Source organism: Myodes glareolus, chromosome 15, assembly GCF_982192425.1.
Source record: "Myodes glareolus chromosome 15, mMyoGla1.1, whole genome shotgun sequence".
Classification (NCBI taxonomy): Eukaryota; Metazoa; Chordata; class Mammalia; order Rodentia; family Cricetidae; genus Myodes; species Myodes glareolus.
In genome coordinates, this window is record NC_142040.1 from 5841054 (window position 1) to 5860898 (window position 19845).

Sequence of the window (19845 nt, forward strand, 5' to 3'; positions counted from 1 at the left end):
CCCCACTGTGAGGTTTATAACTGAGGCACCTATAAGGAAATACCAGCCAACTCAAAAATAGACGTTTGTTTACTATAAATATTGCTGCATTGACCTTCAGTAAGGAAGATCAATGGAAACAGGGTAACCTGCGTGTTTCTGACTTTAAAAAAAGAGATTTATTTATTTGTGTCAGCCTGCATAAGCTTTTGTGTACCACCTGCATGCAGGGACCTATAGAGGCAAAACCAAAAAGTCCTATCACATTAAACTAGAATTATAGGTGACTGTGAACTGCCATATGCCATGCAAGATCAGTAAGTGATGATTTTGATGTGCATGCACAGTTGTTGGGAGTATGATGGAAGAAGAATGTGGCCTCATAGGAATTAAACCTCATTAACTTAATGGTGCTTGTTTAGGTTTCCTCATGTGCCTATATTTTCAGAAATGAGGGCTTTTCTTTCTTTCTTGTACAGAGAGGGACTTCTGCAATGCTGACCTCTTGATCTGATGTAGAGGAAGTCAGACTTCTCCTGTTCCTACTTCAGGAGAGAAGCTGAGACTCCTAGATGACTCCTTTTCCCCAAAGGCCAGTTTACCATGCTCGGGAGTATTGTGTCCTGAACCTCGAGACTAGCTTTACAAGTAGCTCAATTTCAAAGAAACAATAAGACAAAAAATATGGTAAAACAATTTCATTATGCTCAATTCTATCTTATCAAACAAGAGCCTCACTCATGTCCCTCTTCCATCAAACAGCAGCAAAATAACATGGGTCTCCCACCCCTCAAAAAGTAAGTTAAAGAAAGTCAATCCAAGGTGAGTTTTCTTGCAAAGTCTAGGGGACTATCCAAATGAGAGATAGCACAAGAATATCGCAAGGGTATAAGGGGAAAAATCAAAAGGAAATTAAAACAATGTGATTGGGCCCTTGGAAAAGGCCATGGCCTTTACTAGGTTACAGAGACACAGCCCTAAACACATCTAGGCTGTTTGGTACCTCTCCTGCCTGGCCTACTGGATAGGGGGAAGTTTCTGGTCACTCAGCTCATGCCATCTGTAACTCCAGTTCTAGGGCATCTGTTTTCTCTTCCGGCCTCAGCAGGCATCAGGCATGCAAGTGGTGCACAGTTATACATACAGGCAAAACACTCATTTCCATTAAGGAAAACAAAAGATTTGATGAAATAGGGTGTTATGTCAGGACATCAGACACAAGCAGGAATGACAGTTATAAAGTCTTAAACTGTTGTCATGATTTCATGTGTGCCTATCACCCAGCATACATATGCCTGCTCACATAGTGAATACCAAGAAGCCAAAGCCCAAGCCCCTCAAATCTTTACCAGTGACTGACACATAAGAATATTAATTTTGAGACTTTTATACATGAGTACTGTATTTACATCATTTATCTCCTCCCTCTCTCCCATACAGCTCTTCCAGTTCTCTACAACTACTTCTAAAATTCAAGACCTCGTTTTCTTTAAATATGTATGCACATCATGTATGTATGTGTAGTGTAAAAGCTATTGAGTTCATCTACTGTTATTCATATGTGCAAATGTTTAGAGCTGACCACTTGGGATTGGGATTGAATAACTTAAGCAAGGAGCTAGCTCATCTTGAAAAAGCAAACTGATTCTCTTTCTCAGAAGCCATTGATTGTCTATAGCTTTGTCTAGGGTGGGGGCTTGTGAAACTTTCCCCATCCACATTGGCATATGAGCAGTGTGGTAATTATGCAGGTCTTGTTCTGGTAACCTTATTTTTGAGATTTCATGGATGCACCTTTCCTGTCAGGACTGGAAGATGTTATCTCCCAGTACAACTGCTGCCTTCTGATTCTCAATTCTCCCACCCCGTTTTCTATGATGATCCTGAACCTTGGATTTAGATGTATTCTATGTGTACTTACTGGTGCTGGACACCCTCTCACTTATTTTCTACGTTGTGACTACTTAATATAGTATACTTAGATCTGCATAGTATCTATCCTTGATCTGCTGTGGGAAAGCTTTGATGAGGGGTGAGAGCTATGGTTGTCTATGGGCATAAAGGTAACTATAGGAAGGGAGATTTCTTTTGTGTGATACTAAGTAATGGGAATTTTGTTATGTAGTCATTGTATTTGGGAGAAGTATTACCATGCTGTGTGGTACACACACACACACACACACACAAGCAATTATGGAACTTTGGAAATGCACAACTTGTCAAAATGCAGAGATCAGAAACAGTGGGGTACCCAGGCTTAGTTATTTTTTTTTCTTATAAAAGAAAGCATTTAATTGGAGCTTGCTTTCAGTTTCAGAGGTTTGATCTACTATCAGCATGGCAGGAGGCAGGGTGGTATGAAGGAATGTAGGACCCCGCCTTTTCTGTGGATACCCACACCCAATCCAGAAACGCGCTTTCCCCGAGCTCGGGCCCACGAGAATGGATGACTGTCCTGAGTGTTTAAATAGACACACACAAAAGAGACCTAACTCACTTACCAAAGAGTAAATGGTCACTTTATTAAACTCAAGTCGGGTATTTATACCAGTGGGCAAGGGAGTTCAAAAGGGCAAGGCCTCCTCCCATCAGGAGCAGGAGAAGGACATTACAGGTGCCCGGTGCTTCAGGCAGAATCAGCTGGGAGGGGCCAGGCCTGTGGGACCCACTGCTAGAACCTTGTTTACAGGTGGAATCACCATAACAAAGAGAGCCAGGTTCTTTGTAAACTATACCCTCAAGCCAGTGCTAGTGCAGAATCTCCAGGGAGCCGGAGGTCACATGGCCCTGCGGGGGGGGGGGGGGGGGGGGGGACCTATGTACTATGTACCTACAAAGGAAGACATGGTTCTGGAAAAGGAACAAAGAGTTCTACATCCAGATATACAGGCAGCAGGGAGAGACAGTGGGACTAGCTTGAGCATTTGAAATCCCAAAGCCCATTCCCAGTGACATACTTCCTCCAACAAGGCCACGCCCACTTCAACAAGACCCTGCCTCCTAATCCTTATCAAGTAGAGTACTCCCAAATGATCGGGCATTCAAATATATGAGCCTATGGGGTCATCTCGATCGCTCCTTCATTCTTGAGAAGGCCTCTAGAATGCCCACGGCAGGACTCTGCATCACCTAGGAAACTCAGCATACTGTGTCAGTGTCTCTGTCAGTGCTCAGGACACCTTAGGGCTGATGTCAGAGGCAAGGTGTGAAGTTCAGGGTTCTATTCTTTTGTGTAACCCTGGTACCTCTCCCAGAGACTTCAAAGGCGTTCGAAAAGGGCATACTAAATGAGTGGAGTAGGCAGCCTCTTTGCACATTTGCACAGGTGGAGAGACTGCCACCTCTGAGTGTCTCCTAGATGTTTTGTGCAGAGAATGTGAATGGAATATGTCGATTTCAAGGGGTAGCCTAAGTGTTGGTCGTCTTCTTCTTCTTTTTTTGAACTCAAATGACTTCTTTTTTTTCATTCAATTATTTACACTTCCTTCCCTCCTCCCAATCCCCTCCCGCTCCCGCATACCCACTCCTCCCTCTCCCGTTGAGGGACGGCAGGGAACCCTGCCCTGTGGAAAGTCCAGGGTCCTCCCCGCTACATCCAGGCCTAGGGAGCTGTGCATCCATATAGACTAGGGTCCCAAAAAGCCAGAACATGTCATAAAAACAAGTCCCAGTGCCTTTATCAATGGCTTCTCAGTCAGTCACCATTGTCACCAGGCTTAATTATTACAACTACAACACAACCTCTGTGTGTGTGTGTATGCATGCATATATATATTATATATAAATGTGTGTATATAAATGCATATATGCATATATGAGAACATTTTTTTGAAAATGACTTAACGTTTGTTAAATTTGTTCTTTATAACTCCATGCATGTATAAAGTACATTCTGATTACTTTCTCCCCGCCCCTGTCTGACCTGTCAGTTCCCCCTCCTCCCTACAAGTTCTTTTCCTTCATCTGCGTCTATGTTTTGGGACCCACCATGCCTCCTGTGTAGCCATAAATTTAGATATATTTATTGTAGCCTTATAGGCTCATCACTGTGTTCACATGAAAGCAATGACTTCCTCTACCTCAGAATCCATTGGTAGCCAGTAGTTCAGTAGGGAGGGGTATGGACCTGTGTAATCCTCCTCGCAATGATGAATGCTTGACAGGTCTTAAACATGGCCCCATATAGGAGACAGTTGTTGATGTGAGATCTTTATTTAATGACTTTGCCATGCCCTGAAGATAGCATTTCACAGTCCTTTAGAGGACAACATTCTGGATTGATGAAGGAAAAGGAAATGGGAAAGCACATTTAAATGGCACAGCAAATGAATCCTTTTCAGTTGAACAGATGCTTGAAAACTGGAAAATAATTTCTGATAAAAGTGATCTGATTTCTGATTCTTACTGTAGCAGATTTTTAGTAACATTCTTCCCCAGATGACTACCCAAAGCAAATTTCAGCTACTCTACTAGTGTATCAAATATAGTCAAAAGAACACCACTCACCAATTATTACAGCCAAATTCTTGAGGAAGTTTCCTGTTGGCTACCTGCCCATCTCTGAACTGATGATAGTTGATGAGGGTTGTCAGGCCTAACCAGCCAGTCCTTGTCTGCATGCCCACCCCAGGTAGGTAACAGAGTTAGTGTCCCTCGAGACAACCGTGTGTACTACGAGTAGAAGACAGAGGAGACAGGAGTGGACAATGATGACTATTTAAGTAAAGTTAATTTGGTTGAAATTGATATAAAGAAAAACTAGCATGTGCTTTTTGCATAAAATCTATGATATTACTTCTTAATTTTCAGGTACAAATGGGCTCTTAAAAGCAAAAGTAAGAAATAAAATTATAAAATAATAGTGATAAGCTTTCAAATGAGCAATAATAAGGAAATGTACTCATCACCAATGACCCTAGATTATATTAATAGAAAATATTAAAAATATTAAGAGATATGAGTTGATGCTATCTTCAACTCAATACATACTCTTGTTTATTATGATACAGCTGCATATTATACAGGAAAAATAGGAATTATTTCTCAATTCCTTGTTATGGAATTTCTTAATTCCATAAAAATTCAGTGATGCCTTTTCTCTGATTTCTTATCTTTAAAGTGAGCCATAATGGAGTCAAAGGAGAGATGACAAGGACAATTAAAATAGCTTTATTGTTGTGTAATTACTCATAAGTTTTAATCAAGGAATTAATTGAAAAATTGCTTCATTCTGAAATGATAGTGTCAATATATTTAGGAAATACAATTTGTTTTTCATAATTGATTGCATGATTCAAAAAACAAATGGATTTTCCATGGTACACTTTTAGTTCTCTGAGCTATCTAGATTTTAAACATATATCCTGAATCTGCATGATTTTTAAATGAGAAATATAGACAAAAATGCTTCCTTAAGGGGAAAAAAGAATTACAACATACAGGAAAACTGACCTCCCCTCTTGAAATGAAGCTCTTATGGTCCTTCTCACGGGTATATTTTTCCATAGCTACCCCCAGATACATCTGAAACCATGAAGCCAATGGTTGTAGCTCTCAATTGATTGTGTCCCTCATGTGCAAATAGTAAACGGGTGTGTGTCACAGGATAATGTGCAGGGAAAGGATGAGAGTATGACCACATCCACTGAACCCCACATTTTCACTCTTTTCTAGAACAAGCTACTGGCATAGAAAAAGGCCAGAAGGAAGGCTGCAGTGTGGTCGAAGCCATCTTTAATGTTCTGTACCATTGTCACTTGTCTCCACAAACATTTGGACATGTTTTTATGAGCTACATGGAAGAAGAACAGCTCTGGGACTTTTTGTACAGCGTTCCAGGTATGAAAAACTTACCATCTATAATATAAATGCTTTATTAATACTTACATTGTATTAAATTTGATTTCAAAGTTTAATAGATACCAATTTTTCTGACTCTTGTTTGTACGTTCCATACATCTTTTAATTGTAAGGGCTTCTGTTTGGAACCACTGAGCACTTATCTCCTGTCAGATGTGACGTACCTGGGATGAGGTGAAGAGAGGTGAAGGGGACATTATTGAATGAAGGTTCTCTTTTCCAAGTTTAAGCATTTGTCCTATTATAATACTTAAGCTGTATTTAGCATTCATTATGTTTTGCTTTTAGCATATAAGACATAAATAATCTACAACAAGTATTTTGTGATACTTTGATCCATGTATTCAATAAACTAATTGTCCTGACTTGGGATAAACTAGAGGCATCTGGGGAGAGAACTCTCTGTTGAGAAAATTCCTCCTGTAGGCAAGTTTGATGATCTTTTTTCGATTGAAAATAGATTTTTATGTAATACATTCCTATCAGCTTCCCCACCCAACATCCTCCCTACCTCCCCACCCTTACAGCTCCATTCCTTCTTTCTCTTTTTAGAAAACAAACAGGCTAAAATCAAACAGACCAGAACAGAACAAAACAAATAGAGAAAAGGAAAGGATAAAAGAACAAATAAAAAGCATAAGAAACACATGTACACACACTGAGACACATTCCTGCACACACATACAATATGCACATGTACACACTGAGACACATACCTGCACACACACTCACACACAGACATACACACACACAATATGCACATGTACACACTGAGACACATACCTGCACACACACTCACACACACATACACACACATACACAATATGCACATGTACGCACTGAGACACATTCCTGCATACACACACACACAATATGCATATGTTCACACACAGGAAACCCATAAAACACAAAATCAGAAACCATAATATATAAACAAAATATCTGTAAGGTAAAAGAAAATGTTTAGACAAACCATTACAAGCAATATGTCTCTCAAAGTACCATTGAGTTTGTTATGGGTTGGCATAGGGCCTGCCCTTGAGTGTGTCTTGTATACTCAAGGAAACTCCACTGGAGAAAACTAAGTTTTTCTTTGTGAGCAATTGTCAGGTGAGGATAGCTTCTGGGTTAGGGAGGGAGATCATGTCCACTTGTCCCTGTTAGCACTGTGGTCCCATCTGTCTGGGAAGAAGGCAGACCCTGTGCATGATGCCACTGTCTGTGGGTTCCTGTGTGAATCCATCCTGCTGTGTCAGGAAGACGTTGTTTCCGTGGTGTCCTCCATCCCCACTGGCTCTTACAACCTTCCTTTTTCAGTCCTGACGGGTTTGATGGAGATGGACAGTTAGGACTAAGTGTTTCCAGGTTTGCCACTCTCAGCACATGTTCTGGATGTGGGCCTCTGTATTTGTTCCCATCTACTGCAGGAAGATGCTACTCTAATGATGACCAAAAAAGACACTGGTCTGTGAGTGTAGCAGAGTGTCATTATAGTGCTACATTTCTTTAACAGAACAATACTTTCTAGGCCCATGGCCTTTCTAGTCTCACCTTATAGCTACCTGAGCATTTTCAGATATGGGTTCCAACTCATGGAGTGAACCTTAAATATAGGGCATTTTCTTGACTAATGATTGATGTAGAAGGGCCCAGTTCATGGTGGGGAGTACCACTGGAGGACAAGTGGTCCTGCTTGTGTTTGAGAACAGGTGAGCAAGATGGAAGAGAAGCCAGGAAGCGTGGTCCTCCACAGTTTCTACTTCATTTATCACCTCTAGGTTCCTGCCATGGTCCAGTAAGTGTCTTGACTTTCTCAGGGGAGAATAGTACCCAAAAGTGTAAGATAATATACATACTCTACCTAAGTTGCTTTTGGTCACAGTTTCTTATCACAGCAATAGAAAGGTAACTAGGAAACTAATAGAGAAAACTATCTGTCATCTTTAGAAAACAGGCATTTATTATTATGAAAGTAGTGCAATTCTATTCAAAGTTAGCATGCCTTCTCATTCCCTTGTCAAAAATATGATTAAAAATTGATATTCTGTTATGTGCTTGTGTATGCTTTGTACGTGCTTGTGTATGCTTAGGTGTGTGTGCATGCATAGATGTAACAGTGTGTGTATGTGTGAGTGTGTGCCACTGTGTGTATATGTACATGTGTGTGCATGCATTTATGCCATTGTGTGTGCATGCATATATGTGACAGCATGTGTATATATGTGAATACTATTGTGCATGTTTGTGTGCAAGCATATATGCCACAGTGTATTGTGCAAGTATGTATGCCACAGTATGTGTGCATTTGTGCCATAATTTATGCATGTGTGCATGTGTGTGTATATGCCACAGTGTGTGTGCATACATATATGCCACAGTGTGTGTATGTGTGCATTTATGTCAGAGTGTGTGTGCATGCATGTATGCTACTGTGTGTGTGTGTGTGTGTGTGTGTGTGTGTGTGTTGGTCAGAAAATATCTTTTGAGGGTTGATTTTTCTCATTCACTTGTTTTAAGACAGTCTTCCTTGTTTTCTGCTGCAATCCCACATTCTGCAGCCTATTTCCCCCTCAAGGTTGCAGATTATTCTTTCATGTCTCTGTCTCTTGAAATTCCAGACATGTGTTCCCATGGTATGGCTTCATGTGGCTTCTGAGGATTGAAGAAACAATATCTTTACTGTCATACTTTCATGGTTAGCATTTTTAGCCTGGAATGATAATAATATACTTTTCCACTTGTGTCCCGCCTTGTTTCAGCAAAACGAAATGTTAAAGTACATCTGAGGTATCCATAGAGGGCCTACCTTTAGGCCAGATAATTTTACTCTTAGTGTCCCACTTTTAAGCTCCATAGTTATTATCGTGAGGAGAAAAGGGTGAGAACTTTGGGACTATTGTCTTTTTCTCCCATTGCTTTTCCACATCAATGATGTTTCTTTTTCCACATGTGCGTGTTCTACACATGGCTTCGATATTATTGCCACTGCTTCTGTGTGAAATATCTGAACACCTCAGAGTCATGGTGTTCGTGAACCTCCTGGATGTTCTGACTGTTCCACATATTACTTCAATCTCACTTTGCTATTCTGAAGTTATTAGTTTTCATTTTCTCTGGTCATTATCCTTCTGACAGTGCTCTAGATGACTTCATATAATGTTTCAAAAAACAGAATCTATTTCATGAAGATTCTGTGACATTTATCCTTTTTATTAAGGTATTATCTCTTAGTTTTCTTGTCTTTTCTCACTGCTTTCTATTTCCCCAAAGGAGAGGCAGATTTCTTAGTACAAAACTAACGCAGGACTGCTTGGCTTCCAATTTAGTCCTTAAGAAACAGAGATTCCATAGCCCTAAAGCTTTCCATCCCCTGCTGTTTTAGCTGGTTTTAATTCTCTCAGGAGATTATAATCAGGTAGCCTCATACTTCAAACACTTTTTTTCCCTCAAGTGTTAAATGCTTGAACCATTACTCATGACATGAAACCTTGGTGACATGGAGTGATAAGGTGGAAATAAGTGTGTGCTTTGCTTTACATTTGTGTGTTCTTTACACACACATGTGCACAGCTCATAGGGTTTGTGTCTGTGTCATTCCTCCCCAACAATCTCAGAAGTTTTTTGGGCTTTTGTTGGTAATCATGCTTATTTATGTCATGCCATGAAGATAATATTCAAGTTCATGACAAAAGTGGTCTTGTTTCTGTGACTTCTGTTTAAATTGAAAATATAGTACATTGGAGGGTAATATTCATTTTCTTCAGAAATAGGCCTCTTGGAGGTTGTCTATGCTCCAGTAACAAGTCTTATTATACCCAGGTAAATACAGGTATCACTAAGTGGACTGAGTTAGTTGTTTAAAAAAAATAAAAGAAAGAAAGAAAGAACATGAAGCTGGAAGAAAAAAGTGGTGGTTGAAAGGATAGGGGGAGAACCGAAGGGAGGGGAATGGGGAGTGGATGTGATGAAACCTCATTATATGCATAGGTGAAATTATCAAATAATAAAAAAGGAAATATAGCTGTGGTGTGAGATTCCCCTCTGTATGCTGTGAATGTGTTTTATTATTATTGGTTAATAAAGAAGCTGCTTTGGGCCTATGGCAGCACAAAATAGGACAAGGTGGAAATTTTATGCTACTTATTAGATAGTTCATCATATTATCTGATTTCCTACTTTAAAAAAGCTGCAAGTCTCATTATATACAGATTAAAATGTATAATTTCTGTCATCCAAAGTTTTGACACACCCATGAAACTCTAATTTTTATGTAAAAAATGTGATAATAGTATTTTGATGAATTTTCTCTAATATTGTTACTTTTGACTCCCTCGTTACTTGGGTATTAAAGGGAAACTTTGTTTTCATTAGCATCCGATTTGCAAATTTCTTAACTTCAGTCTCTTTTAGTGGTATATACTCATTGCACATAGTACTATTTCAAAAGGAAATTTCTTGCTATTTATAATTTGGAGTTCTTTGTTCTTAATATGAGCCCTCTGCCAACATATAGTTAGGAAAGCCTTTTCCCATAAAATGTCTGTTTAGATCAATGCTTTTTACCTAGAAATGCATTCAAATGTTCTGAGCATTGCTTTTATAAAGCTAAAGTAGGCTGTTCTTGATTATATAGAATATCTTTCTTGAAGGTAGCATGAAACCTATTAGTTACTTTTGCTCTTATTCTTTGAAATTATAGGAAATTTGAAAGTAATAGTTTCTTTTTTGCTCTATCAGGTCTGAAATGAACAAATTTTAAGATTGTCCATATAATTATTGAAAGGCACTTATCATCTTAGCTGCATATCAATAAACATAAACTCTGGGTTTATCCCTCTGAGAAGCTCTTCTACCACCATTCAGCTTCCCTCTGAGACCTCCCTAGTGTGCTGGGAAGGAAAGTAGTGTGGTTACAGGGTGAAATATTTGTTATTTTCTTCTTAAATGTGTTAATAAAGTCATCAAAACCAAAACACTGTAAATACCTCTTCTCTCAGTGTTTGTAAAACGAACAGATTCTTCCTGTATTAAATAGATTTTGCATGTTGGCATTGATTTGAAGTATAAAATTAGTTGATGATAAATTCTTTAAATTCTAGAATACAACCCAAGTTTTATCTTTCTTTGCTTTTGTTTCAGTTCCTTTAATACTAAGTTTAACATTATGATGGGAAATCAAATTAGAAGTCATTATCTAGTGATACTTTTCTTGCTTTCCCCTTCTATGTCGACTAGATAGAATTAACACATGGTCCTGTAGCAACTGGAGTTGGGACTATTCTGTGTTTTCTACACTATGTCTCCTAGGAGTTTAAGTACTTACTTCATCTTCTTATTTTACATTTTATTTATTGAGTGTGCGTGCATGTGTATGTGTGTACATGTATGTATGCGTGTGTGTGTGTGTGTGTGTGTGTGTGTGTGTGTGTGTGTGTGTGACTCATGTGGAGGTCTCTGCTTGCATCATGTAGGTTCCAGGTATTGACAGCTAGCACTGAACCATCCTGCCACAGTCCCTTTTTGAGACAAGTTCTGTCTCTATAACCCCAGCTTGTCTAGAAAACTCTGTAAACCAGGTTGTCCTAAACTTCCAACAGTCTCCCCGCCTCAGACGTCTTAGGGCTAGAATTGCAGGCATGCACTGGGTAGGTAGGGCATGCCTGTCCTTGGTCACAAAGTTACATGCACACTTAGGTTCCATTGACAGGAAGAGGTGATCTAATCAGGGTAAGATGTTAAGAGCCATTACCTGATGTCTGGTGTCTGTTCATTGATCTGACAAAGGGTGGCTGGAAGTGCAAAGGGTCTGAATAAAGGGTCTGGAGGGTCCAAGACCAAGGTGGTAGAGACTGCTTAAGCCTCTCTGTAGCCTCGGAGCTCAAGATGCCTCAGAGCCTCGTAATGAATAATGGCGATTCTGAAACCAGTTGAAAACCCTCTAAGGTATTAATAATGCCAGCTCATCCTTATCCAGCAGTCGGCACTCTTTCAGATGTGTCAAATACATCAATTACCAGAGAACTGTTTTCTCTGCCATTTTCAATACATGAAAACTTTAGTTATAAAAAGAAAACATCTTTTAAATAAAGCTAAATAAAGAACTTCCTAGAATTTTCAAACAACCTCAATTTCCCCTTAGATCTAAAGTGTAACCAATATGCATATTAGTTATTGATATGCAAAAATAGATTCCCCATGCCATCTAGTTAATTTGAGTTTTAAACAAAAATAAATGAGCAAACAGAAAAACATACAGTTTTACTTGAACCATTTCTATAAAGAACAACATTTTGACTTCCTGAGGTGACACTATTTTACAAATTAAATGATTGGCTTTGCTGTTGCCAAGATCTTTCTTATCATGGCGGTTTAATGATAAGCCATTATTAAACAAATTAGTCATTTGGAAAATGTTGTTGAGGAATTCCATGTTAAAAGAGCTTAAATGTTTTTCCTTATTGATTTAAATAACAGCCTTCATATTTTGTAGTCATTAAAAATCAAACAAGCAACACAGACTTTTTATCACATTTATTATGTAACTCCTATCCATCTTGGATAATCACATATAACTAAAAGAAGACAGGAAAGCAGTCTATAAGCATGGAAAGCAGAAGAGAAAGTAAAATAAGAAACAGAAGAAGCATTCCTTGAGACCCATCCTTGCTAACTATGTCTACCATTGCACAGTGCATCTTTTTAATGATTCTGTGTGCACGCATGGGTGTTCTTAAATAAAAAGGTGTACCTTACTCTATCTAACCTGCTTTATTTTTTAGCTGTGTACTAGTGGGCTTTATTGTGAAGATGAATATCTGAGAGCTAATTGGGTGTTTAGGTGGTGTCTCATTTCTTTAGGTTCTTTGCATAGTCTCACTTTCTTAGGATTTCACAGAAAAGCCTGTGTGTGTCAATATTTAACTAAAATATTAAAGCCGTGTTGATATTGATTGTGGAGACTTTTTCTCTAGTGCTGGGGCTGTAGTGTTAAAGGCCAGGGCCTTCAGATGCAAGCGCAGTATAGCAAAGCTTCACCATCAGCGTAGGGATTTCAGTGTTGCTGAGAAGTGGTTCTCTGGAAAGGTGATACAGTTACCATCCCACCACCAGAGACCAAAGCCAGCGGTCAGTCCTGCTGCTTGCCATGGTCTTAATCGGCATGCTTTCATTACCAGGTAGGGAAAACCTCTATTTCAAATGGTTTATGAGCTGATTCTAAATTTATATGAGAATTTATATGTTATGATTAAATTCAGCTCTCCTCTTCTATAGATTTAAACTGAGTAACTGTGAGATCCCAGATGAACAAGACATGGCTGGCAACCAGGCTTTGTTAACCATCATATGCTCCTTGACTTTTCAGTCTCCGTGTGCTCAGAGTCCCAGCCAGAAGTCATCCGCTGTCTGAGACTGGTGCTGATGGATGCTGTCAGGGACACTGTGCGGCAGGTAATATCCGTGCTGAGGTGTGGGAGAAACCGTGAGACAGACCTGAACAAGCCCCGCGTTCCTGATCATCTGCTTCAGAGCCTTCCACGAGAATGGGGTTATATTCCAAGAGAATCCAGAAGGAAAGAACCAAGTAAAGGTGAGCACATTAGTTCCCTGAGAAAGTGTCCCCTAAAGAAACAGGCTCTCAGGTTATTCAGTTATATGTATAAGAAAAAAACTGGATATGAGAGTTTGGCACTCTCCATTTTTAGGCATTCATTAGAGGTCTTGAAATGCATCCTCCTTAGATAAGAACACTACAAAAGCCAGATGATATTTACGTGTTGAGCATTCAGTCATCCATGGACTCAGTGGACATTTATGTGTTTAAGATCACAGATCCATGTTTTCTATCCCTCTGGTACAAGGACACTTGTAAAAAGAAATGAGTCCAAACACCCAGAACATACATGATTAAAGAAATTAAGCTTTTATAAAGTTCTCTATGACGATTGTCACAGCTGAGGGGGGAGTGGGAGATGGGCAGGGAGACTTGTGTCCTTCTTTAGCTTCCTGCTGTTAACGAGATTTAGTCTCTCACATGCTACATGATCTTCTGCTGCACTTTTACACTGGGGACACAGCACAGAGCACATGGTACTGAAGTGGGAACACTCTCGAGTATTCCATTGCGTGTGAACACTGTCTCAGTCCTGTCATGAAGTGAAATAATAATTTGATCATATTTAGAAAGAAAAAGTGTGGGAAAACCACCTGAATATAAGATCCTGTATATTTTCATTGAATATGAATTCCTTCTGAGCTTTGTGCCATAGTATATTAACTCTCAGTCTCAAGTTGTCTTGATTAGCAAGACTTCAAAAACTAAACATGTAACACATAAAGACAAACTCTGTAACTGTCCAGTGTGAAAGTCTAATCATGTTTTTTTTATAACTTTGTCTAAACAATGACAAATGTTTACAGATGCATGAAGAGGAAAGTTGTAAAATAATCCCACACCAGCTCAGAATTGAGCATAATAAAGGGTTTTTCTTTAGGGATAGACTCACAGATCAGAGTCCTCTGCACACACAGGGAACAGGAACCAAATCTCAAAGCCGGGAGAGAGAGCAAGAGCATGCTTTCTGTCAGCATTTATAATATACTCCCAAGTGGGCTGGTATCTTAAAGGCTACTGGCTGAAGGAATTCCTACAGCAGATGCCTTTTAAAGCATATAGTTATAACTTATTAAGAAATAAGAGGCAGAACCTATGCGAATGTCTGTCCTTAGCTGTGTGCACAACAGAACACAGGGTCACTGCAGAGACAAACTAAAGTACATTTCCCATTTCTTCTTCATCAACAAATGATATGATGTAGAAAAATAGAAGATTTAGAATAATGAACACCACAAAATATTACACAAGGTGTGAGAACACAGATTGTTCTCACACATAGCTCAGCTTCTTGGTATTTGTTCCGTTCTGTTTAAGTGCAAGTGCGTAAGAAACTGATTTGATTTTATTTCTTTGACAGCAGTTGAGCAAAATATCTATTGGAGATGTTATTTTATCAGTATTAAAGTAGTATTTTTAATGAAAAGAATACTTTATGGAAAAGCTTTTTGTTGGAGCATTGGCTTCAACTGAACCAGTGGATTCTGGAGCAAGCAAACAGGTAACAGCACAAGGAAAGTGCTTCCTGGCATTGAAACCCTGGAGGAAGGCCAAGACTAAAACTTCTGGAATCATCTAAAGGAATGAGTTTCAGGCTGGGGATACAGTTCAAGAGTGCTTGTTTAGTGTTCACTAATCCTGGATTTGATCCCCAGTGCCTCATAAAGCCAGGCTTGCTGTAGAACGCTCTGCTGGCAGAAGGATCTAACATTTGATGCCATCCTTGGCCATATAAAGAGCTTGTACTCGGACTGGGATTCATGGGATCCTATCTCAAAATGAGAGAAAATAGGTTAGCATAAAATCAAATGAAAAGTACTTTTTAGCTAGGGACAAATATACTCCTGGGGAATAGAGGTATCTTTGGTTGTCACACCTGAGGTGGAATGCTGTTGGCATTTAGTGAGTGGAAGCCATGAATGCTCCAGAAATTTATCCAGGTACTGAACAGCTTTACACAACAAAGAATTAATTACCCAGCTTTCAGAGGCCAGTGGTGGGAAACTGAGACAGTCTGCTTTAGAGACAGCATCAGTACAGCCTTGAAAGAAATAGCAGGAAGCAAATGGCATCCTGTAGAGTCATCAGACAAAAGGCCAGTGACACCATCAAGCAACTATCACATTCAGGAGGTGTTAGAAGAACAAAGAACTAGCATGGAACACAAATACACAAACCTGTTAACTTGTGTATCCAATGGGTAGTCATTGAACAGCTCTGACTTACTGGTGTCAGGGCTACGGGGCAGCCCTCATCAAGCTCGTATTCTGTGAATGGAGACAGTGAATGATGTAATTGTTGGATGATGAAGGATACTACAACAAAGGCCACAAACACAGGTTTCCCATGGAAGAAAGAGATGGGGTTTGAGATGGGAAGAGCACGGTGAGACTGCTTTAGGTGGGATGACTACAGAAGCACTCTGCAGAGGTGACATGTCTGGGAAGAATGAAAGATGAGCAGCCAGTCAGTCCTAAGAAGACTGCAAGGGGGAAGAAACGGGCATTTAAAGGGACTCAGCGGTGTCAGAGGTCAGGTCCTTTGCTTAGTCAGCAATGTCCCAGTACTTCAAAGCTTAGATCTTAAAAATAAGCATATAAATTATAATTCTAAGTTTTCTAATGTTCATTTATAGAAGGAAAATCTTGCCTAAAATTTGGAGAGTTTCAAGTAATAGTGCAGGAGTTCCTGGTAGAGTTCTGCTGGAAAGCATTAAGCACTTGTTCGTCTTACTAATTTTCTCCACAAAAGTTAGACATCCCCACACAGCAAACCCACGATGTGATGGCATGAGAATGCTAACAGTAATCATACCTTTTCTACCTTCTCTCCCCAGGCTTCCCACGGCTTGCTGCTCAGGCAGTGTCTGTGGTAATCAGCAAGTTACCTACAGTGATTGCATGCTTGCCTCCCACAATTAAATACTTCTTTTTTCTGTCTGAGAGGAAAATGTCAAAAAACTTGGCTGAATTGAAGAAAGCTGGCCTGCTTGTCTGGAACTTGATTGTAATTATATGTCGGATATTTGAGGATGGGAACACCGTGGAACGTTTAACAGGTGCCTTCCTTGACAGATGGAGTAAAGAGAAAGCAGCCTTCATCTCTGTGTGTTTGGAAAGTATTCTAGGAGAAAGAAGCAGCCCTTGTCAACTGACCCAGAAGGTCATACTGAGCATTGAGCAGCAAAACCCAAACTGGATGGAGCATCAGCTTCTGAGAGCAAAAACGCTGAGCATCAACTGGTAAAGCCACGCTTGTTTCTTACTCACCTGCGTCAAATGAATTCTCCATATCAAAGTCATCAATACATAACAGCAGCAAAATTATGTCAGATAGGCAGCAATGGTCATTTGACAAAAATAATAGGGCCTTTGAGGAACCCAGAAAAAGATAAGTACCCCCACTAAACCCTGGACTGTTAGATGTTCCTTGTAAAAATCTGAACTCCCATTGATATACAGGAATACTATCCTGGTTTAGGGTCTATCTTAAGGTTTCTGATTAAAAGAGTGCAGCTCAACCAAAGAGAATTTAGTTTCACTCCTTTTCAGTGTGCGACTGGGTATCTAGTGCCTAGCCTGAGGCATTTTGTAAATGGAGTGGGCACAGATTGAATTAAGAAAGAATTAATGGATATAAAAGGCTTTTTATTGCTTTCTGTGTACCTGATTGTCAAAAAGGTACACATTTTTCATCTGGTAATGTAAGAATCCCAGAGGGCAACTGGGGCATATCACTCACAAGCTATAAACACACCCAGCTGTTTCAGGATGGAAATGTCAGCTTTCTCCTGGTTTGTCACCAGCAGCTAAGTGATTTGTGGTACTGCAAAGACTTTTAAGGGTCCCTGATGAATTCAAATATGTCTGTAGAGTTCTTCTGTGTTGAGGTTAGTCTGTAGGTATAAAAACCTTTATGATATTGATAAAGGTTCAGGTGGTCTACACATTATCAAGTCCATTGATTGAACGACCACACACCCTGCCCTCGCCCACCCCTAGTTAGTAAAGATCTATCCATGTGGCTAGCAGACACTACTGTAACTTTCTACCTGAGATGACTAAAGGTCACCTGAAATATGATGACTTTTACTGGCAAATGGCAGTGATGAAGAGTTCAGTCTTGAGAATCAGATGAGGAAAGAGGCATTCCTTGTAAATGGGTCATTTTATGCCTCTCTTAGAACTTCACTTTCAAGGATGATGCCAGTCTGACAGCACTGTTTTGAAAACTGAAGTAACAAAAATTTCAACATCCACTTGAGATCAAGTAAGCAATTTTTACCCATAAACTCTGTTAAAGGGCACTGTGTGCTGTCAGATGTGGTGGTGTGCACACAGGAGTAGAGACGGGCTCTACCTAGAGATGTCCTCTCCCCAGACAGTCAGTGGCCAAAATAGCTTGCACTCACTGATGAGCACAATGGTAGCCTGGACATTTCTCTGGTCCTTGTTAATCTATGAGATTTCATATTAACCTGCGTGGTGAGTATTAAGTAGCCTGCTTTCCCTGACCTAGTCGTATGGAAAACTAGATTATTACTTTGGTGTGTGCAGGGGAAGAAATGACAGTAGAAGTCAGGGAAATACTTAGTGACATAGACAGTTAGTGATATTCTTAATCTTTATTATTTGCATCCAATACCAAATTGCATCCAGTGACTAAAAGATTAAAGTCAAATGTCATTATTTGTGGTAGTGGGTATAAAACAGAAAGAGAATGAGAACAAAGAGAAGGTTAAAAATAGCACATCTGAATCTGCTACAAAGTAAAATGTATGATATTGCTGCCTTAGAATTCCTATAGATAAGATATATTCAAAATAACACTTCCGGTCATTCCTAAGATAATTTTCCCTCAAAAGGTAATTCTTAAGTTCTAAACCACCGAAAGGAAACACCAATAGATTTGGTCTCTTTTCCAGTAGGACATTGTCTAGACAGGATGTAGTTGGTTAGGACATTGTCTAGATAGGATGTAGTTGGTTAGGACATTAGATAGGATGTAGTTGGTTAGGACATTAGATAGGATGTAGTTGGTTAGGACATTGTCTGGATAGGATGTAGCTGTTTAGCTAGTACTCAAAAATTGTCAGTTGTTTTTCACAACATGTAACAAAAAGGAGAGGATTTTCTGATTTTTAAAATGTTTTCTAGATTCTGAAAAGTAAGATAATTAGCATAATACCATGTTATTCTCAATTTCATAAATAATGCCAATATATAAAAATGCAGATTTAAAGTTATTTATCATATATATTTGAAAAGGGTAAAATTTCCTTACTATAGATAGCAAGTTCACTGAGCTTGTATGCTATTGCTATATTCCTTCTTGATTGTGATTTTAGATTGATTATCTGGTGTGGGTGTGCATGCCTCTGTGTATGTGCTTCCATCTTCTCATGACTTGATTTCATAGGTCTACACTTTAAGGAAAATAGATGAACACACTTCAGATCAGTGTGTCTGCATCAGTCAGAGGGTTGCCTTGGATTTTCCACAGGGTTATTTCATTTAAAAAAAAACTATATGCAACAATTTAAATGAAAGTAATTTTCTGTTAAATTCCTCAAGATAATTCTTGGAAGTGCATAATATCATTTATCAGCCTTTTTCTGTTAGCGTTAGATTCAGCTTTGCTTTTATGGAAGTAGCTGCAGCTGGAGGGAGGCAGCTTAAGTATCACTTGCCTTGCATACTGCCGGAAAGCCTTACTATTCGTTAAAATAACCTTCACCCTGTGGTAACTCTCAGGCTGGAAACAGTCAACTCATATTCCGGAGAACACACAGCACAAAAGTAAAGAAATGTCTGTCTTTGCAGAGTAATTTGTCGAGTTGAAGACTATTGTTTTTCATCATGGTGACCCTGACTTGGCTGGCTGGGTGCATATACAGATTAAGATTAATGCAGTTATTCCTTGGCTAAGGTCTGCCTCTTTCAGGGCACATTCTCCCTAATGACATGATTGATAAGCAGTCCCAAATCCAGAGAGGAACTCATTAATCATAGCATTGACTGAATGCAATCATTTGCTTCACCTGCATAGTGATGGACAGGAAAGGATACAACCCAGGGCTTGACAGTGCGATCCTCCTTTGTCAGGGGCCTCAACTCTCTCCGTGTTGTCCTCTTCATCCGGACAAGGAATTCTGCTTGCAGCATATATGCAGTTTCAAAATGATAGGTGCAAATTTCTTAGTGTAATAATGTCTTTTATAAATTTACTCTAGCTAATGAGCGTTTCTAAGTCAGTAGGAATCACTTTATTTTCTATTTTCTTGAGCAAGACTTATGTAGTCTTAAATTTCCTGTGTGTGAAAGAGAGAAGGGTGTTTTGAAGCTGCATGTGGAAGCAATATCAAAGTTAATGTCCAGCATCTGGGTATCATTTGG

At 39.4% G+C, this 19845-nt stretch overlaps 1 protein-coding gene across 6 annotated transcripts in view; it reads left to right on the plus strand.

The window, feature by feature from the left end:
- The window catches only part of Kiaa0825 (KIAA0825 ortholog), a 460826-nt gene that overhangs the window by 187655 nt on the left and 253326 nt on the right, over positions 1 to 19845 (plus strand). For all 6 annotated transcript variants that reach the window (XM_048424217.3, XM_048424236.3, XM_087896747.1 and 3 more), the window contains 3 exons: positions 5653 to 5817; positions 13202 to 13426; positions 16287 to 16692. In XM_048424217.3, coding sequence (XP_048280174.3) covers positions 5653 to 5817; positions 13202 to 13426; positions 16287 to 16692 — 796 coding nt within the window. The remainder of the gene's footprint in view (positions 1 to 5652; positions 5818 to 13201; positions 13427 to 16286; positions 16693 to 19845) is intronic.